The 18,922-nt window shown below is 40.9% G+C and overlaps 1 protein-coding gene across 1 annotated transcript in view; it reads left to right on the top strand.

The window, feature by feature from the left end:
• The window catches only part of YES1 (YES proto-oncogene 1, Src family tyrosine kinase), a 43,876-nt gene extending 25,955 nt beyond the window's left edge, over positions 1-17,921 (top strand). The window contains exons 5-12 of the mRNA XM_069957724.1: positions 725-828; positions 2,725-2,874; positions 7,849-8,004; positions 10,483-10,662; positions 11,694-11,770; positions 11,851-12,004; positions 13,330-13,461; positions 15,396-17,921. Of these exons, the coding sequence (XP_069813825.1) occupies positions 725-828; positions 2,725-2,874; positions 7,849-8,004; positions 10,483-10,662; positions 11,694-11,770; positions 11,851-12,004; positions 13,330-13,461; positions 15,396-15,604 (1,162 nt within the window). The 3' untranslated portion in view covers positions 15,605-17,921. The remainder of the gene's footprint in view (positions 1-724; positions 829-2,724; positions 2,875-7,848; positions 8,005-10,482; positions 10,663-11,693; positions 11,771-11,850; positions 12,005-13,329; positions 13,462-15,395) is intronic.
• Positions 17,922-18,922: the final 1,001 nt, after the last annotated feature.

Genomic DNA, 18,922 nt, shown 5'->3' with positions numbered 1-18,922 from the left:
CTAGTACTAGTAAGTACCAAGTAAATAAATTCTACCTGTCAATTAGTATTCCTTTAAGTATTCTTGTGAAATTGAATGTGTCGGCATTATAAAATGCTTCCTGAATAGGCACTGGTTAGTCCCTTGTATAGATTTGGGATATACGGTCATTGTCCTTTGTGGATTGTTTCTTTTAACCTTGCATTAAGTAATTCTGCAGATGTTTTTTATCTGTGCAGAATTAAAGAGATTGTCCTTCTCTCCCAGTCCCCCTCTCCTATCTTGGCGGCTGCTACTGATGGTGTGTCGTCCCTGCGACAACTGGCCCGTTCACCAACCGCAGCCAGTCACTGGCTGTGAGTGGGGAAGTTCCTGTGGGAAAAAATGCATAATTGGCAACCAAGAGGACTGGGAGTGTCAACTGACGGGGACCAGGAATATTCCTAAACTATGCCTCTAATTTATGCCATTAAACAGACATGTCTGCTATTTACTACTGCAGAATCCGTATGGTTTAGTGTTCCACTGTATAGAAAAGCATAGTAGACTAACATTTCATATATAGTAAAGAGTAGGTAATATGCAGACATATACAAGCCCAGTATATGCCAAATTGAAGTTTTTTTTGGAATATGATAGATAAATGAGTCTGGGCATCTTGGATCTTAAAGGGGAACAATGAATAAGGAGATATATGTTTGTGTTTTGTATCAGGAGAAGATGTGAGATTCTTTGTTCTTCACAGGTGGTATTTTGGCAAAATGGGGAGAAAAGATGCGGAGAGGTTGCTTCTCAGCCCGGGAAACCAGAGAGGAACGTTTTTAGTTAGGGAGAGTGAAACCACTAAAGGTGAGCTGCTGTTTGTATCCCCTAAAAACCATTCAGGTCTCATCAGTTTTACTTTTATATTTTTGTAATTGTTTATAAATTTTTAACAATAAAGAAAATAAAGAAAATTGAACAAAGCATAATGCTATTCAATAAAGATTAGCAAATTCCAGTCATGATTTGTCATCTTTTAGAGAAACATTGGAACAGTCGCATACTGTCATAAACAATAATGTAGATAACTGTGACAATCGGTTATGTCCAACATAGACCGACCCTGGTCCTAATAAAAATGTATGACAGTAAGGGGATCACCTGGTTCAGTATTGTGACTAGCAATCCCAGAATACCCATCCAATAGGGCTTCAACAGGGGGGGGGGGAATACCAAAAAATATGTGGAAGAGACCGTACTGCAAATGGCACCTCCAACACACCAGTAGGTTTTCCACCTATGAGCGATGAAGGAGGTATGTGATACCAAAAGAACTAAATTTTTGTATTGGCCCTCCCTGTAGGATACAATAGAGGAGGATTTGGCCGCTTGAGACCAGATTATCTGAAGGCCACATGATATTGGTTTGATTTTGTCATGAAATGGTTGTTTTATTTCTGACTTCTCTGAGGGGTATTTAGGAAAGAATAAATAGAAATAATGCGCCCCTTAGTCGAAATTGGTCCACTTGAACAGCCAGCATCAGAGCCGTACACACACATCCCTACTAGCTCAGTACGGCTCCTGATGATGGTGGACAACAAAAAACACGTTGAGCATCTGAGCAAACAGCCCAGGGTGTAAAAGTATTCTGCTATGAGGAACACATGTACCCAGTAACCTTCTGCCTTGGTACTATTTGCCTCTCTATGATACGGTAGGTGCCAAGTGTCTCAATAGCCTTATGGATTACCTCCTCCGCTAACTGCTGCATTTATTCTTTTCTGACAACTTTGGCTAAATTTAAACACTAAATAATTTTTACCTTCTAGCATTAGTTTTCATATCCTCCACAGTTTTTTTTGCATTTATGCTACAATCGAAAACCGTAATAATATACACCTACATTCACTTACCAATAGTTCAAACATGTAAGCTTGGGGAATGGGCCTATGTTCAGTGACTTCTGAGCCCAAGTATGATACTTTACATTTTATTTTAATTGAGGAGCAAAACCTTGAAGTTCACAAGGCCTCTTGTATTAGTTTTCTATGTCTTTATGGCCTTATAGTCTTCAGTTTATCCAGATCAAACCTTTTGATGGCTGTTCTATAATGTGCAATTCATGGCAGCAGATCTTATGTTATCTATTCATTTTGGGCTTGTGGCCTCCTGAAGTTTTTATGACTTATACCTTGTTTTGCCCAGCAAGTGGCAATTGGTTGCCTAGATGGCCATCTGATCTTAGCCAGAATATAATTTATATGGTTTCTATTAATTTAACAAATTTACAGTAACTTTCACCAAACCTGAATTTAATTAAATCAGCCATCGCTTTGTTTAGTCTTGTTAGTTGTTCTGCTTTCCAAGTGTTACAAATCCTTGTAGATATCTGGATTGAGAGTCCAGAGTTTCAGATGTATCCGGGAATCAGAACATTTTGAAAATGGCCTAACTGTTAGACTAAGTGAATTGATGGCCAATTTATTTGATTCGGGTTTGGCAGATTTGCTCAACTCTAGTTGTGATCCTATTGTATTGTAGGTCGGCAAACATGGAAGGTAACTAGTTAAGACTCCCACAAGTGTTGTAAAAGGGGCTTTTTAGCACACTATAAGAAATATGTTCTCTTATAAAGTCTTACTCATTTTTTATTAACACAGTACTTTATTTGCTTCATAGTAATCAACTTAATATCTTGGGAGTGTTGTCTCCATTATGATGGATTAGTACAATTGTTTTCACACTTGTTTTTATTTCTAGGAGCTTTTTCACTGTCTATCCGGGACTGGGATGATGCGAGAGGTGACAATGTGAAACACTACAAAATAAGAAAACTTGACAATGGAGGATACTATATCACTACACGGGCACAATTTGAATCACTACAGAAACTTGTAAAACACTACTCTGGTAAGTGCTAAACTGTGATTGATTTACATTTATTGGGTTTCTCATTTTTTTACCTTTGCACATCCTGATGCGTCTAGTGCTATATAAGTACACTGTGTAATCTGTCTTTTTACAACATTGCTTCTTTTATTGCATCAATTATTTATTTTTATTTTTTTTACAAATGGTTTTTGTGTGTTGATTATTTTTACTCATTTTAGTTTAACACGTTGTCCCTAAGGCTGCATTCACACGTTCCGGGAAGTTGTCCGTGCTCACGGATCCGTGCGCAGGAACAATTTTACAGCCCATTGCTTTCTATTGGGCTATTCAGATGTTCCGTGATTTCACGGATCCATGATCCGTTCCGTTAAAAAATAGGATATGTCATTACTCGGAACGGATGCACGGAAAGCATTCCCCATAGAAATCAATGAGATCCGTGTTTTTCACGGATGTGACATCCGTGTTCATCCGTGAAAAACACGCATGTGATGTAATCAATGTAATTTAAAATGCTTTAACAGAGATCCATGAAAAAAAACTGACACGGATACAAAACGGATGAAAAACGGACTGTTTTGCACGGATCACGGAGGTTGCTGCCAGACCACAATCACGGACCGGAAAAAACACTGAATGTGTGAATGCAGCCTAACAGATATTTAAATGTGATCTCCTTACTGTTGAATGTGTTACATTAGAGAAATCGAAGCCTAATATTCCTTAGGAAGTAGTTCATCAACCACCTCTTATACTCCCTTCTGCACTGCAGAGTCATAGTACATCTTGGTGAGTGGGTATTCTTGCATCGTGCTGTATTGTGGCATGAACTCAGGAGCTGTGCTGGTGCCATCCGTAACAGGTGTCAGCTGTAGCATATAAATTGTGTATGCCCATAATTTTAACAACCCACCAAATAGTTATTGTGCCATTTATAACACATGGTGAATCCTTTAAAAGCCAACTCTGACACACAGTTCAGAAAGTCTTTTGCCCCTTTCATATTTTGTTAAAGTGTAAATGTCGTTATAAAAAAACTTTTGACATGTCAGAGACACGTCTAAAGTTTTGATCGGTTCCTGTGTGCGTGTTCAGACTCGTACCGATTGGGATATAGAGCGGGGTAAAAGACGCACTGCAGTGTGTCCACTCTTCACTCTGAATTAAGAGAGACTTATAATTAAGAGATACTAATAATGGGCTCCTATGAAGCCCGACTCTCTCCCCTCTCTGAAATCTCTCACCCGGACCGCTCAAAACTTTTGACATGTCTCTATGATATGTCAAAAGTTTTTTATAACAGGTAAATTTTAAGTTAAGGCCTTAGAGTAAGTCTCTGTTCTAAGCATCATATCTGGAATAAACCAGGAACTGCCAATCAGCTGCCCATTACCATCCTTACAGTGAAGCATTGTGGAGGCAGATTTTTTTTTTTTTTTTTAAGTGTCTGGGAGACTTGTTAGGGTTGAAGGAGTGCTCTATTTAGCTAAGTATACAGATATTCTTAATGAGAACCTAATCCAGAGTGCACAAGACCTCATTCTGGGCCAAAGGTTCATCTTCCAGCAGCCAAGATAACACGAGTTCTAACTCTGACAACTCTGTGAATGTCCTTGAGCGGCTCAACCAGAGAACCTGACTTGCAACATCTCACCCCAAAATGTGAAAAAAGGAAGGCAGGGGGTGCCGGGGAAATAACAAACAAAGCAAACTTACCTATCTTCGTGCCCCGTAGCACCGCCTGCTATTGAGCCCCAGTAACTGATTGGATGAGAGGGCAATCGGACTGGTATGAGACATTGCTGCGGGGCACGAGGAAAGGTATGGGGTTTTTTTGTTTTTGTTTTCCCGCACCCCACACCTGGATTTTCAATTTTGGGGGACTTCTCCTTTAAGAGGCTCTGCAGAGAAGAACGGCAGAAAGTCCCCAAATCCAGGTGTGCAAACCTTGTGGTGTCGTAGCCAAGAAGACTGGAGGCTGGAAACGCAGCCAGATGTGCTTCAACTGAGTAAAGAGTCAGAATACCTGACTTACCTAATGTTTATGTAAACTTTTGCGTTATTCCTTTTTAATAAATTAAAGATTTCTTACATTCTGTTTTTACATTATTGGTTATAGAGTATAGAATGATGGGACCAGTTGCCATATGGCTACTTTGATGAAAAAAGTTGTTGGAATACGAGGATGAAAAATTACATACCCCTTCAGCCGTATGTGTGTATATATGTTCCAGCTGCCAATAGCATATTTATATTTTTATAGATATAATGCACACATTCCTGGTGCAGAGGGGCTTTAATGTGTGCAGTGCTGCTTCAGTGTGAGCAGGACTGCACACTAAAGTTACAGGAAGGTGGTACAGGGACAGACAGTGGCAGTCTTGCTGCTGTCTTCCCTTAAAGGGAACCTGTCACCCCCCGTGCCGGGGTGACAGGCTCCCGACCCCCCTGTCATCCTATCACGGGGGTGACAGGTCCTCTTTAAATGCCACAATCTATAGCAATCATGGTGTTTAAGGATTTTTCTGATGGTAGGGGTACCTGTCACTAACAGATCAGAACCACTACAGTGTGGACGGTTTCCCTTACTGCCAGGGATCTCATATTTCCCTCTTTGCAGACAAATCAGCAATCCTCTCAGACTCTAAGCAGTGCGCCAAAAACACTGATTGATGCTACGCAATAGCATAGCATTGACCAGTACAAGCAATCTGTAAACGAAAAGGGAAAAAATGTAAGGATTGCTAATTTTTTGTCACATTATATATCATGGGGGAAAAAATTTTTATAAAAAATTCCTGTCTACACGAATATGACACCAATAGAAAAACTTGATCATAGCAGAAAAAAAATGAGCCTTCAAACAGTCCGGTAGGTAGAAAAATAAAGGGGTAGAGCACAGCTTCAGTGTGACCTGGACATACATGCATCAGTGATATTTGACCATAAAGGGGATAAAACAAGTTTCAGCTTAATTTGCTGCCCTAATAGTGGCTTATTCCAACTACAGGTCCACCAAAATACCAGGTAAAATGTTTTGCCATTTCGCAAATAAAAACCTCTGTATTCATGAGGGAGTACTCGCCTCTCCCCACCTCCACCGCTTCTCTCTGCGGTGACTGACAGGATGCTGTGTATATGAGTTCACAACGGCCTATATCTACATAAATCTCAAAGTATAAAATCTGCTACATTTTTAAAGAGGACCTGTCATAATTTTCATGCTGTCCGAACCACGAGTCATATTTTTTGTGTGTGTATTTTTGACAGCATTTTTGTGCAGAGAACTGTTTCACCAGTGTGTCAGTCCATATAATACAATAGGACAATTGTTTTACACATTTTTCGCTAGCCTATGCGTTCACCATTGCATCCTAATAGACAGCAAAGTAGCGAAACCTAGATCAGGCAAAACAATCCTCATCCTAATCTAGAGATTAATTACTTCAGAAGTGTGATAACATTTTGCTGTTGTGCTGCCCAGGTGAGGAGGATGCGGTTTGTAATGGGTTAATCTGAGTCTCTCATTACATTCACACAGAGCCAGTAGCAGATTCTTCACTGCACTATTAAGAATGGGGAGTGGGCGAAAAGCTGTGGCAGGATCTATCTTCTTGTGTCTCGGCTGCTTCTAGTAAAGGACGACTGAGATTACTATAATACATAGGGATCTTGCTGTTGGGGAGAGAGATTCTGTGTATTCAATATCTGGGCCCCCACAGTGCATCTATTCTCTCTTCAGGCGTGTAGCCTTTGAGCCATGCTGACATAATCATTGCGCTGACCAGTGATGGGATCCCATCCTGGCATCTCATAGGTTGCAGGCACTTCCTGTTCCACCATTCCTCTTCCAGAGGATACAGTGAACAGTGATTGTCCTCTAGAGATGCGGGACAACAGGCTAAGAATCCAGGGCATGATATAGCCTCCCAACCCCTGAGAAAATAGTTGAAAGCTGTAAAATTGCAGAAACTGGCTGACTTCATGTAGGCAGTTTTGTGACCCCAAACTCCAGCTACATAAATCCTTAAGGTGTGAAATATTCATCATATTACCACTAGAACATTTCTGTGTTTTTCCAGGTGCTATACATAAGATTTTTAGCCGTGCCACTCTTGTCCCCATCCACAGGGCAAGCACGACCCCTGTGCCCCCTGGATATATCTCTATTGGCGACCTTTGATATGAATGGAGCTGCGGTCGGAGCACTCTCTGTGGTGCCGATGGAAACGGCCGAGTGCTGTACTCTACTCTCTCCGCCGCATCCGTAGATTCTTGTCAATCCTGTGGACAAGTATTTTTCAATTGGAAAACCTCCTTTTAAGGTATGTTCACACGTACCGGATCCACAGCGGGTTTCATCTAAATAACTGAACACAGCATCAAATCTGCACCATCAAATCTGCTGCGGATCCTGTACTTGTGAAGCACCCTAAAGGGAACCAATCTGCCCAATCGGGCTGATATGGTTCCCTGAACTGCTGTATACAGATCTTGCAGCAGCTGCGGCGTGTACTAGCTCGGCTGCAGCTGAAGCTGTATACCCGAAAGAAGGGTTTAATCGCCCGGGCACGTGACAGGCAGCGGTGGGGAAGTAATCATCTGGGCAGCTCACCGCCCGTTTCTAGTCAACGCACTCTGCCTGTCAGTGCGCTCGGAGCGATGATTGAGAGGCCAGTAAGGGACCTCTCTGCCTGTCATTCATCCTCTTGGAGCGCGCTGACCGGCAGTGAGCGGTGATTAGATAGTGGCGGGGAGCCGCCCAGATGATTACTTCCCCACCGCTGCCTGTCACGCGCCCGGGGGAATAAACTGCTTTTTTTTCTGGTATACAGCTTCAGCAGGAGCTATATACAGCAGTTCAGGGAACCATATAAGCACGATTTTGCTGAATGGTCCCCTTTTGAGTTAGATTTATTTCTAATATAATTTTGCTACACCTTGTTTTTGATGGTTCTCAAGAATTCATATTTTTTTTTTCTCTTTACAAAGAACATGCTGACGGCTTATGCTATAGGTTAACAACTGTGTGTCCCACCGTGAAACCACAAACCCAGGGATTAGCAAAGGATGCATGGGAAATTCCTCGAGAATCTTTGAGACTTGAAGTAAAATTAGGTCAAGGATGTTTTGGTGAAGTATGGATGGGTAAGTATAAATCCCATTATTATTGTGTATATCGGTGCCAGCTGGCTGTCACATGCTGTATTTGTGTCATCTTCTGCCACTGTAAACTGTTTCTGAAATATATAACGCGCCATCATAAATCTGTAAAACCACATGACTCCTCTTATGACAGGATTTTACGCCAGTCTGTAATTTACCAAACTGTCTTCCAAGGAACTGTAGTGAGGGAATATTTCTATATTTCACATGATTTAGCGCCTGGAGGGGTACATATGACAATGGGTTTGAGAGATGACTTCATCTACAGTATTTTTACATGACAAATAGATTTAATAAGTGTTTTGACCTCATTGATTTTTTTTTTTTTTTTTTTTCATCCAAAGAAATAAAAATCCCATAAATTGTTGTGGCGCCTGTAATATCTGCCCAGTCTTGTATACACTTGGAGCGTCAGTTTTGTTCTTGATGATATTAATGTAGCACTGCCATATTCTGGAGGATGATACGTCACTGCTCCTCCTTGCATGCTTTCTTGCTTAGGTTAATGGACTTCTTAGGACATTGCACCTGGGAAATGTTTTGTAGGAAATCTCTGCACCTGGACTTTTGCATGAAAACAAGTGAGAGCTCAGTGATCTGTCTTGTTTCATTTCGTAAAAAAAGAGAGAAGCGTAGGATATTTATCTCTTATCCTCCAATCCTAATACAGTAATATAAGGTTTGGACAGGATTGGATGACCATTTAATGTGTGTGGCAGATTCTGGAGGAGAAACTGGTCTACTATGGTAACTTTCAGCACTCCTGTGGCTGTCAGCAGCTTCACTTTTTCCCCACATTTAAACATGCACGGTTTTGTTTTGGAGAAGCATGTGCAAAGCAGCTCTCTGACACCACCTTTTGGGGGTAGTGTTCCTTTCAAGACAGTGTTTGACTCCTTTCAAGACAGTGTTTGACTCCTTTTAAGAAGCCTTAGAAGATGATTAGGGATTATCTGCCATAACAGAACTCCACAAAAGGGGACATTACCCATCTGTTTATTTAATCCCCAGTCATGTTCCTTAGGGTGCCTTCACAAGTACTGTATCACTGCGTTTTTAACGCTGCGTTTTTTACATGCGCGTTTTGATTTTCATGTGAAAATCAAAACTCGCATGTAAAAATCGCACAAAAAACGCAGCGATACGGTACTTGTGAAGGCACCCTTAAAGTGGTTATCCAGTGCTACAAAAACATGGCCACTTTCTTTCAGAGACAGCACAACTCTTGTCTCCAGTTCAGGTGCGGTTTGCAATTAAAGGGGTAGTGCGGCGGTAAAAAAGTATTCACAGAATAACACACATTACAAAGTTATACAACTTTGTAATGTATGTTATGTATGTGAATGGCCCCCTTCCCCGTGTCTCACCACCCCCACCCGTGTACCCGGAAGTGCAGTGCATTATACATACCTGATCCGTGTCGCGCCCGTCCGCCATCTTGTGCCAAACGTCATCTTCGTCCTGCCGGCCCAAACACCTCCGATCTTCCCGAGTGCCGGGCGCCCTCTGCCGCGTCGTGAGCTGCTCAGCCGCGATTGGCTGAGCATAACTGTGCTCGGCCAATCGCGGCTCAGCGGCTGATGACGCGGCCGCGTCATCAGCCGAGCACAGTTATGCTCAGCCAATCGCGGCTGAGCAGCTGATGACGCGGCTGAGGGCGCCCGGCACTCGGGAAGATCGGAAGTGTTCGGGCCAGCAGGCCGAAGATGACGTTTGGCACAAGATGGCGGACGCGTGTCGACACGGATCAGGTATGTATAATGCACTGCACTTCCGGGTACACGGGTGGGGGTGGTGGGACACGGGGAAGGGGGCCATTCACAGACATAACATACATTACAAAGTTGTATAACTTTGTAATGTGTGTTATTCTGTGAATAATTTTTTAACGCCGCACTACCCCTTTAAGCTCCATTCACTTCAATGGAACTGAGCAGCAAAATCCTGCCCAAGCTTGAGACAAGATGGGCTGTCTCTGGAAGAAAGTGACCATGTTTTTGCAGCGCTGGATAACCTCTTTAATAAAGTCAAACACTAACTTAAAGATAAAGCTACTGGTGTCAGAGTTTTCTATATCCTTCTTCCCAGAATTCCTAATGGAGCGTGAATAGCTTATAAGGAGAGATGGCTCAGCCAACAACAATGTAAAATTCATGGCCAGCTTCTAGGGGTTATCCAGGATTAAAAAAAACTTAGCAGTTTTTTTTTTTTTTATTTAGAAACATCACCTTGTCCCCAGTTTTAGTAGCATTGCAGCTTAGTTCCATGAAAATGAATGGAGCAGAGGTATAATGCCACACTCTGTCTAAGCATATGTGTGCCACTGTTTTTTTCCATTCCTGGATATGGGCATTTTCTGGCACCAACCTTTTACATTACAAGGAAGGGATGAATGGTAATTTTGTAGCTTTTTGCCCCTTTTATTTTTTTGCTGGCTTATTTGGTGTTCATTTTTTATAGGAACTTGGAATGGAACAACAAAAGTAGCAATCAAAACACTTAAGCCTGGAACAATGATGCCTGAAGCTTTCCTGCAAGAGGCGCAGATCATGAAAAAACTCCGACACGATAAGTTAGTTCCTCTTTATGCTGTGGTGTCTGAAGAGCCCATCTACATTGTGACTGAGTTCATGACAAAAGGTTTGTCACATTTAATCTTCTCAGCTGTTTGATTGTAGGAAAGATTATATTGTAGGTAACCCATAGGGCTCCATTCTGTCAGAGATGGTAGGAATTCTTTCATGTTACTCAAACCTTTCCGAAACCTGTTTATTTTCAATAGTTTTTATTGTTTTTAGAAGTAAACAATACAAAAGGTTTAAACAGTAGGAAAAACAGAGAAAGTATACAAACAAGTATAAGAAAGTATATAAAAGGCAGATAACAAGGCTGATCAAACCAAATTCAATCTTAAAGGGGTAGTCCACCAAAAAATTTTTTCTTTCAAATCAACTGCTGCCATGAAGTGCCAGAGATTTGTAATTTACTTCTATTAAAAAATCTCAAGCCTTCCAGTACTTATCAGCTGCTGTATGCCCAACAGGAAGTTGTATTATTTCCAGTCTAGAGAGCAGGAGAGGTTTTCTATGGGGATTTGCTACTGCTCTGGACAGTTCCTGACATGGACAGAGGTGGCAGCAGAGAGCACTGTGTCAGACTGGAAAGAAAACACCACTTCCTGCTGGACACACTTAAGATTTTTTAATAGAAGTGAATTACAAATCTCTGGCACTTTATGGCACCAGTTGATTTGAAAGAAAAAAATTTTGGGTGGACTACCCCTTTAAAGATCAGAGTAAGCTAGGACAAGAAAAAAACATTTTCTCTAAGAAACATTGTAAGAAAATTGTCAAAACATAAGTTTACTGTGTTAAGAGTAAAACTTGCTCATAGTGTAAGGTGGCTGCAGGGGTGACAGAAGAGAACCATCTAACCACAAGACCTTTGCTTACTAGACTAGGGAGACTGACCAATGAACACACATTTCCTCTGCTATAGGGGAAAAGGGGTGATAACATAAAGAATGATTCATGTATTCTGCCCCCTGGGATCATTGGAACACTGTAGTGTGGTAGGGATGACTGTAACAGGCTTATATTCTAGCAGTTATGATGTATTACTTACAATGTAATACTTTACTAGTTTGTCTTTTCCCACTTCTTGTAACACAGGTAGCCTGCTAGACTTCCTTAAAGAGGGGGATGGGAAGTATCTGAAGTTACCACAGCTTGTTGATATGGCTGCACAGGTGAGCATATTCTGTTCTGTCTAAATATAGCTACCTACCAACAGAACCTATATTTTAACCTGCTATTTATTTTCCCCTAGATAGCAGATGGCATGGCGTATATAGAAAGGATGAACTATATCCACAGAGACCTCAGAGCTGCTAACATCTTGGTGGGTGACAATCTTGTATGTAAGATTGCTGACTTTGGCCTGGCCAGATTGATAGAAGATAATGAATACACAGCAAGACAAGGTATAACTTATGTCGTTTTTATGTCACCCTTTTTCATAACACCCATACAGGACACATAAGCATAGAGCACCATAGTCTAAAAAAATAATTTGTGTTAATGCAACATTAATTATATTTATACATTATTTAGATGCCAGTTAATAAAATTAGTCTTTGATTTTTAATGTGATATTACTGTGACTACCGAACTAATTTTCTACATAGAGAATACATTTTATACAGTTGTGTGTGTGGGGTTTTTTTCCCTTTAGAATCAGGTTGTCTCGATAAATAAATGTTAAAAGTTTTTTTTGTTTATTTTCATACTTTCAGATTGAAATGGTTGTCTGAGCCATCTGGGTTTTTAATATGTAGCCCCAGGCTACAGTGAAAATAACAAAGTGGTATGCTTACCCATCCTGCTCCCCTGTCGCTGCTGGTTTCTTGAGTGCTCAGTTCCCAACATGTTACTCCTCTTTATTGGTTCCAGTCACATTCTGTGCGTAAAGGAAATATCGCTCAGTGGTTGATCTCTCTGTTGTCAATTCTCATCAGCCACTGAGTGGGCATTTCCTGTCTTCAAGATGCAGTGATGCTCCGTGTGAAGAAGCACTTAGGAAACCAGCAGCAGTGGGCAAGAAGACCTACCACTTTTTTTTCTGCAGCCCCTTTTATATTTCATGTTTTTTTTAGAGTTTGCTGGGGTTGCATAGAAAATAATAATCATCCTATTCTCCTCTACCATGCTCCCAACTGGGGTTGATAGGTGAAAAATCGGCTGATTTTTTTTCTTACCACACTCCCTCTGGGGTCCTTCTGTCACATCTTTGGCTCCCCATTGACATTGACAGCCACGTCTACCAATCAGTGGCTGCGGTGCTGTCCCGCTAAAGTCAGTTATTGGCCATTACTAGTGAGACGAGTTTCTCTAGGAAGTAGCAGTCAAAGATTTGACAGAAGGACCCTTGAGGGGTAGGTAAGAGTAAGCAACTGTTTTCTATTTTTGTATGCAACCCCAGCAATATCTAAAGTATGAATGCCTAATGTACCCCTTTAAGTATTTTTATTTATAGCACTTCTGACAGACCTAATATGAAATGTTTGTGTGATCATTAACATAGCCAAAAATCTTGGTCAGCCACCACTCTGCAGGTAAAAAAGGCACTTTATTGGCCTTAAAAATATCATATTCCAGGTCCAGAAAACGCCAGAATTTACATGAAAATCACTTTTTTTAAACCTGAAGAGTGTTGGCTGATAGGGACTTGTGCACTGCTATGTGCCCAGGTAACCTGATATGGTCTTGCACTTTATTACATTTGATTAAATTGTTTTTCCCTATTTAGGAGCAAAGTTTCCCATAAAGTGGACGGCTCCAGAAGCTGCCTTATATGGGCGATTCACAATTAAGTCTGATGTCTGGTCATTTGGGATCCTCTTGACAGAGCTGGTTACCAAAGGAAGAGTGCCATATCCAGGTACTATTATTTTTTTTTGTGTACTTACTAACATGTAAACGACATTTAATAGTTGTATAAATGTATACTATTGGCCAGAATCCAGGTTTGGCTACACTCTAAACTTTGTAACCAGAAGCTTCTAGTCAGTACCTAGTGGCAAGAATAGGAAACATATAAAAGCAGCGTATAGCTGTAGGATCAGACAACACAAGCTTTATTTGTAGTCTGTTACCATGGAGACACAAGTTCTGCATAGGAATTGTAGACAAAAAATATTAAAAATTTTTTACATTTACACTACCGTTCAAAAGTTTGGGGTCACCCAAACAATTTTCTGTTTTCCATGAAAGAGTCTAGACAGAGTCAAGACATTGACAAGGTTAGAAATAATGATTTGTATTTGAAATAACATTGTTTTTACATCAAACTTTGCTTTGTCAAAGAATCCTCCTTTTGCAGCAATTCCAGCATTGCACACCTTTAGCATTCTAGCCATTAATCTGTTGAGGTAAGCTGGAGAAATTGCACCCCACGCTTCTAGAAGCAGCTCCCACAAGTTGGATTGGTTGGATGGGCACTTCTGGCGTACCATATGGTCAAGCTGCTCCCACAACAGCTCAATGGGGTTCAGATCTGGTGACTGCGCTGGCCACTCCATTACCGATAGAATACCAGCTGCTGCTTCTGCTGTAAATAGTTCTTGCACAATTTGGAGGTGTGTTTAGGGTCATTGTCCTGTTGTAGGACGAAATTGGCTCCAATCAAGCGCTGTCCACTGGGTAGGGCATGGCGTTGCAAAATTGAGTGATAGCCTTCCTTATCCAGAATCCCTTTTACCCTGTACAAATCTTCCACCTTACCAGCACCAAAGCAACCCCAGACCATCACATTACCTCCACCATGCTTAACAGATGGCATCAGGCATTCTTCCAGCATCTTTTCATTTGTTCTGCGTCTCACAAACGTTCTTCTTTGTGATCCAAACACCTCAAACTTGGATTCATCCGTCCACAACACTTTTTTCCAGTCTTCCTCTGTCCAATGTCTGTGTTCTTTTGCCCATCTTAATCTTTTTCTTTTATTGGCCAGTCTCAGATATGGCTTTTTCTTTGCCACTCTGCCCTGAAGGCCAAAATCCGGCAGCCGCCTCTTCACTGTAGATGTTGACACTGGTGTTTTGCGGGTACTATTTAATGAAGATGCCAGTTGGGGACCTGTGAGGTGTCTGTTTCTCAAACTAGAGACTCTAATGTGCCTATCTTCTTGCTTAGTTGTGCAACGCCGCCTCCCACTTCTTTTTCTACTCTGGTTAGAGTCTGTTTGTGCTGTCCTCTGAAGGGAGTAGTACACACCGTTGTAGGAAATCTTCAATTTCTTAGCAATTTCTCGCATGGAATAGCCTTCATTTCTAAGAACAAGAATAGACTATCGAGTTTCAGATGAAAGTTTTCTTTTTCTGGCCATTTTGAGCGTTTAATTGACGCTCTGTGATGCTCCAGAAACACAATCTGCTCAAAGGAAGGTCAGTTTTGTAGCTTCTGTAACGAGCTAGACTGTTTTTAGATGTGTGAACATGATTGCAAAAGGGTTTTCTAATCATCAATTAGCCTTCTGAGCCAATGAGCAAACACATTTTACCATTAGAACACTGGAGTGATAGTTGCTGGAAATGGGCCTCTATACAGCTATGTAGATATTGCACCAAAAACCAGACATTTGCAGCTAGAATAGTCATTTACCACATTAGCAATATATAGAGTGTATTTGTTTAAAGTTAGGACTAGTTTAAAGTTATCTTCATTGAAAAGTACAGTGCTTTTCCTTCAAAAATAAGGACATTTCAATGTGACCCCAAACTTTTGAACGGTAGTGTATATTGTGCTTCCTACATGATAAACTGAAATAAAACAACATACCCAATATATATTAATTCCATTCAATCTTTTCCATAGGGATGGTGAACAGGGAAGTTCTGGAACAAGTGGAGCGAGGCTATAGAATGCCTTGTCCTCAAGGTTGCCCTGAATCTCTGCATGAATTAATGAAGCTGTGCTGGAAAAAGGACCCAGACGAAAGACCAACCTTTGAATATATTCAGTCCTTTTTAGAAGACTACTTTACTGCAACAGAGCCACAGTACCAGCCTGGAGACAATCTATAAGATTAAAGACTAGAGGTCAAATGCACAAATCTGCCAAAAGTATAAGCAAGACTTTGCATAAGTTCTTACCTATTTCTATGAGGAAAAGGAGAGTCATGATCACAATGCATGCTTATGGCGAACTGGAAATCCACAGTACAGTTGCACAAAACCACTTTGGAAGTATTGTATATGGACAAATCATGTGATTCGGAACAGGTCCCAAAGAAAGGTCTGTAAAAGTATTGATGGTAAAGAAAGCCATTAACAGAGTAGCGTCCAGCCCAGTGGTTGAGTACATTTCCAAATCACATAGTGGAGGTTTGCTGGACCACACATTTCATTCCTCTTCAAAAAGTTTTTTCTTTTTTTTCCTTTTTTTATTTCATTAAATGCAAATTATCATCTAATGTGTTTATTTTCTTGGCACTCAGAATGACCATAGATCCGTATACACTGCCATATACATGAAGAGCCATCAGTAATGGCACATTTCCTAATAGGGTTCCCTTCATCCCATCATTAAATCAGTCACTGTAGGTTATAAGTGCAAAAATTTTTATATAAGGAAATACAGACTAAAACTAATAGACTAAGAACCGGAGGGGTATAAAATGTACTGTCTTTCCATGATTTTTTTTTTTTTCTTTCATGGTGTTGCTTTGGGTAGCACCACTCACTGTTGTCCTTTAGGGAACTGAGCACCTTATTCTTGCTCACTGCAGTGTATCACGGGTTTTGCCTATAAAGGCTTTCTGCTGCTCTGATCATCTCTAAAGCATGGCATTTTGAGGGGTTGGCGACCCGTCATAATGGCCGCCCATGGGGTGAGCATGTACAGTGGGTTCTGGAGTGGTGAGTGGAGATAATCATGTGTATGCAATCTTTTCCTACATTTATCCTCTGGACCTCTTCTTCCTTATAGAAAATGTTTAAAGGGGTATGAAAGTTTTACAAAGTTCATAATGTATAATGGAAAGTTTATGCAGTTTCCCAATATATTCTGTTTTCATCATCTGTCTGCAGTCATACAATTTTTTTATTTTTTTTTATTCTAGGAAATTAAAATCTATTCTGGTCATGTAATAGACCCATGTTAGCCAAATCCACAAACTTAGATGAGTTCGTCTGGCTTTAATGTTTATTTGGGGGGGCGGGGGGCTTCCAAGCTCTCCCCAGCAATGAAAGAACATTGAAGGCGTATGGCCAGCTCGAGTGCACCAAGCAGCCATGGCTTCAGGTCATCCCACATAAAACAGCAGATTCTGCTTAGGAGTGTCTACATCTCCCAGGACATGAACTGCTTTCAGAAATGACAGTAATCAGGGTTGTGCCTCCTAACATGCTATCAATACATGTGACCATCACATGACCAGGAGAGGTTTTTAATGGCAAGCAAAGATCTTGAAAACTGAAGAGTGAATGCAGAAAGTCTATTGGAATGGCTATAATTATGCAATGAGTGACCTTTACTTGTTACACCTTAATACTTAAGTCTGTAGTCCTTTTATTTCCTGACATATCAAGCACCTGAATAACACAGCCCTTGTCTCATCACACAGTCAAGGATAGCACTTTGGCTTTTCTTTGACAACTCTTCTTAGCATAAGGTGACTGGAGACAAAATGTGAATGTTTTTACTGACTGTATGCAGACACTTATACTTACTGTGGTTAAAGCATAAGATCCCCAGTGTGTAGCTTGCTGGTCAGATATACTCATGCAAAAGTTCACAATTGCAGCTGACACATATCTGGCAATAATTTTCCTTTATACTTCTCTTACAATCCATCATGAAGATCTGGTATATCCTATACTATGTTCAATGATGCAACTTGTGAGGGTCTGAGATAACAGGAAAGCATTCGGTAATGGGTTTTGTTTACAGCGCCTGAGATGTTCTTGTTGTGTTCCTTTCCTTTAAAGGCGGTGCCATCATTCCGCTTTATTACCTGCATTCTGTTTAACCAGGCAAATAGTTTTTTTAAAGGGCTTTATACAGAAACTATGGAATTGTATCTTTTTATAAACCTTTTCAAAGCCAATTTAACTCAACTTCTGTAAGTTTGTGTACTAAGTAAAAGGAAAGCGGTGTGTGGCAGGCTCGCTGCCATCCATTGTGTTTTCACAACTAAACAAAATCATGTAATATCGTTTGTATAGTAAAGGATTAAAACACTAATTATTGCATTTATTTTAAGTGATTTTGATGCATATCTAATGGACAGGAGAGGATATTGGGTCATATTTAACACCATTTTATGTTAAACTTGATGCCTGTGGAATAGCGGGTGATCAGTATGTAAAATAAAGAAAACCCTTTTTTACAAAGATGATACTTCTACGTGTTGGAAAATTTTTCTTTATGCATTAACTTTGTGGTTCAATATTCATGTATGCGTTAAAAGCCAGGTGTTCAAAGGCTACAATACAGGGAATTATTGTAGCTTAGATAGGCGGGGCTGGGGGTACCAAGAATACACTCTGCTCAGCTATCCCAGTACACTTGCCAAGGTAAACTAAATCTTTTACCGTCACTGAAGAAAAGGCCTAGCTGTACGTCTGCGTATGCTCTTTGATGTCGGTGATGTATATGATCTAATTTAATTGTTCCATATTATAGTATAGTGCTATCAGCAGACTGCACCCACCCAAACTCCAAATTGCTCATACCATTGTCCTAAAAAATTGTTGCCGTTGTCTCAATACCTATACAAATATGCCAGTCAAATACTAGGCACAATCACCACCTATTCTGTGTCCATCTATGCACGCATCACTGCTGAAGAGTTCTGCCAGAATGGATAACAAATGTTGTACGACTATGCCAAGAATCCAGGACTTTCAGGTATTAGACCCTTGCCTTGCTGGGAGGTACTATTATTTAACTAAATATCTAATAAGGATTTCTCATTAGTCCAAAGCTGGTTCACTGAATTAGGGGCACAAGCCAGTTTGATTATAGGACATCCAGTACTCTCTGTATGGACTGCAGATACAAGGGGGAATCAACTGTCCAATTGCCTGTAAGACTGTGTTACAGACAAGAAAGTCTTAGGGGCCTATTCCACGGAGCGATAATCTGTCCAATTTGGCCAATTATCGCTCCATGGAATAGAGAGAACGATCAGCCGATCGTGTCATCGGCTGATAATTTAGGTTCAGACCTAAAATCATCGTTTGCCACCAGCGCATCGCTACGGTGGAATAGCTGTGCACGGTGGCGACCGACGATTTTAGCAGCATCATACATTACCTGTCCGGGCTTCGGAGCGGAGCTGTCTGAACTGACAGACAGCTCAGCCTATCACTGGCCGCGGCGGTCCCGGCCAATGATTG

Source organism: Dendropsophus ebraccatus, chromosome 2 (assembly GCF_027789765.1).
Source record: "Dendropsophus ebraccatus isolate aDenEbr1 chromosome 2, aDenEbr1.pat, whole genome shotgun sequence".
In the NCBI taxonomy this organism is placed as follows: Eukaryota; Metazoa; Chordata; class Amphibia; order Anura; family Hylidae; genus Dendropsophus; species Dendropsophus ebraccatus.
The sequence above is the reverse complement of the archived record's forward strand: the minus strand, read 5'-3'. Positions and strand labels throughout refer to the sequence as shown.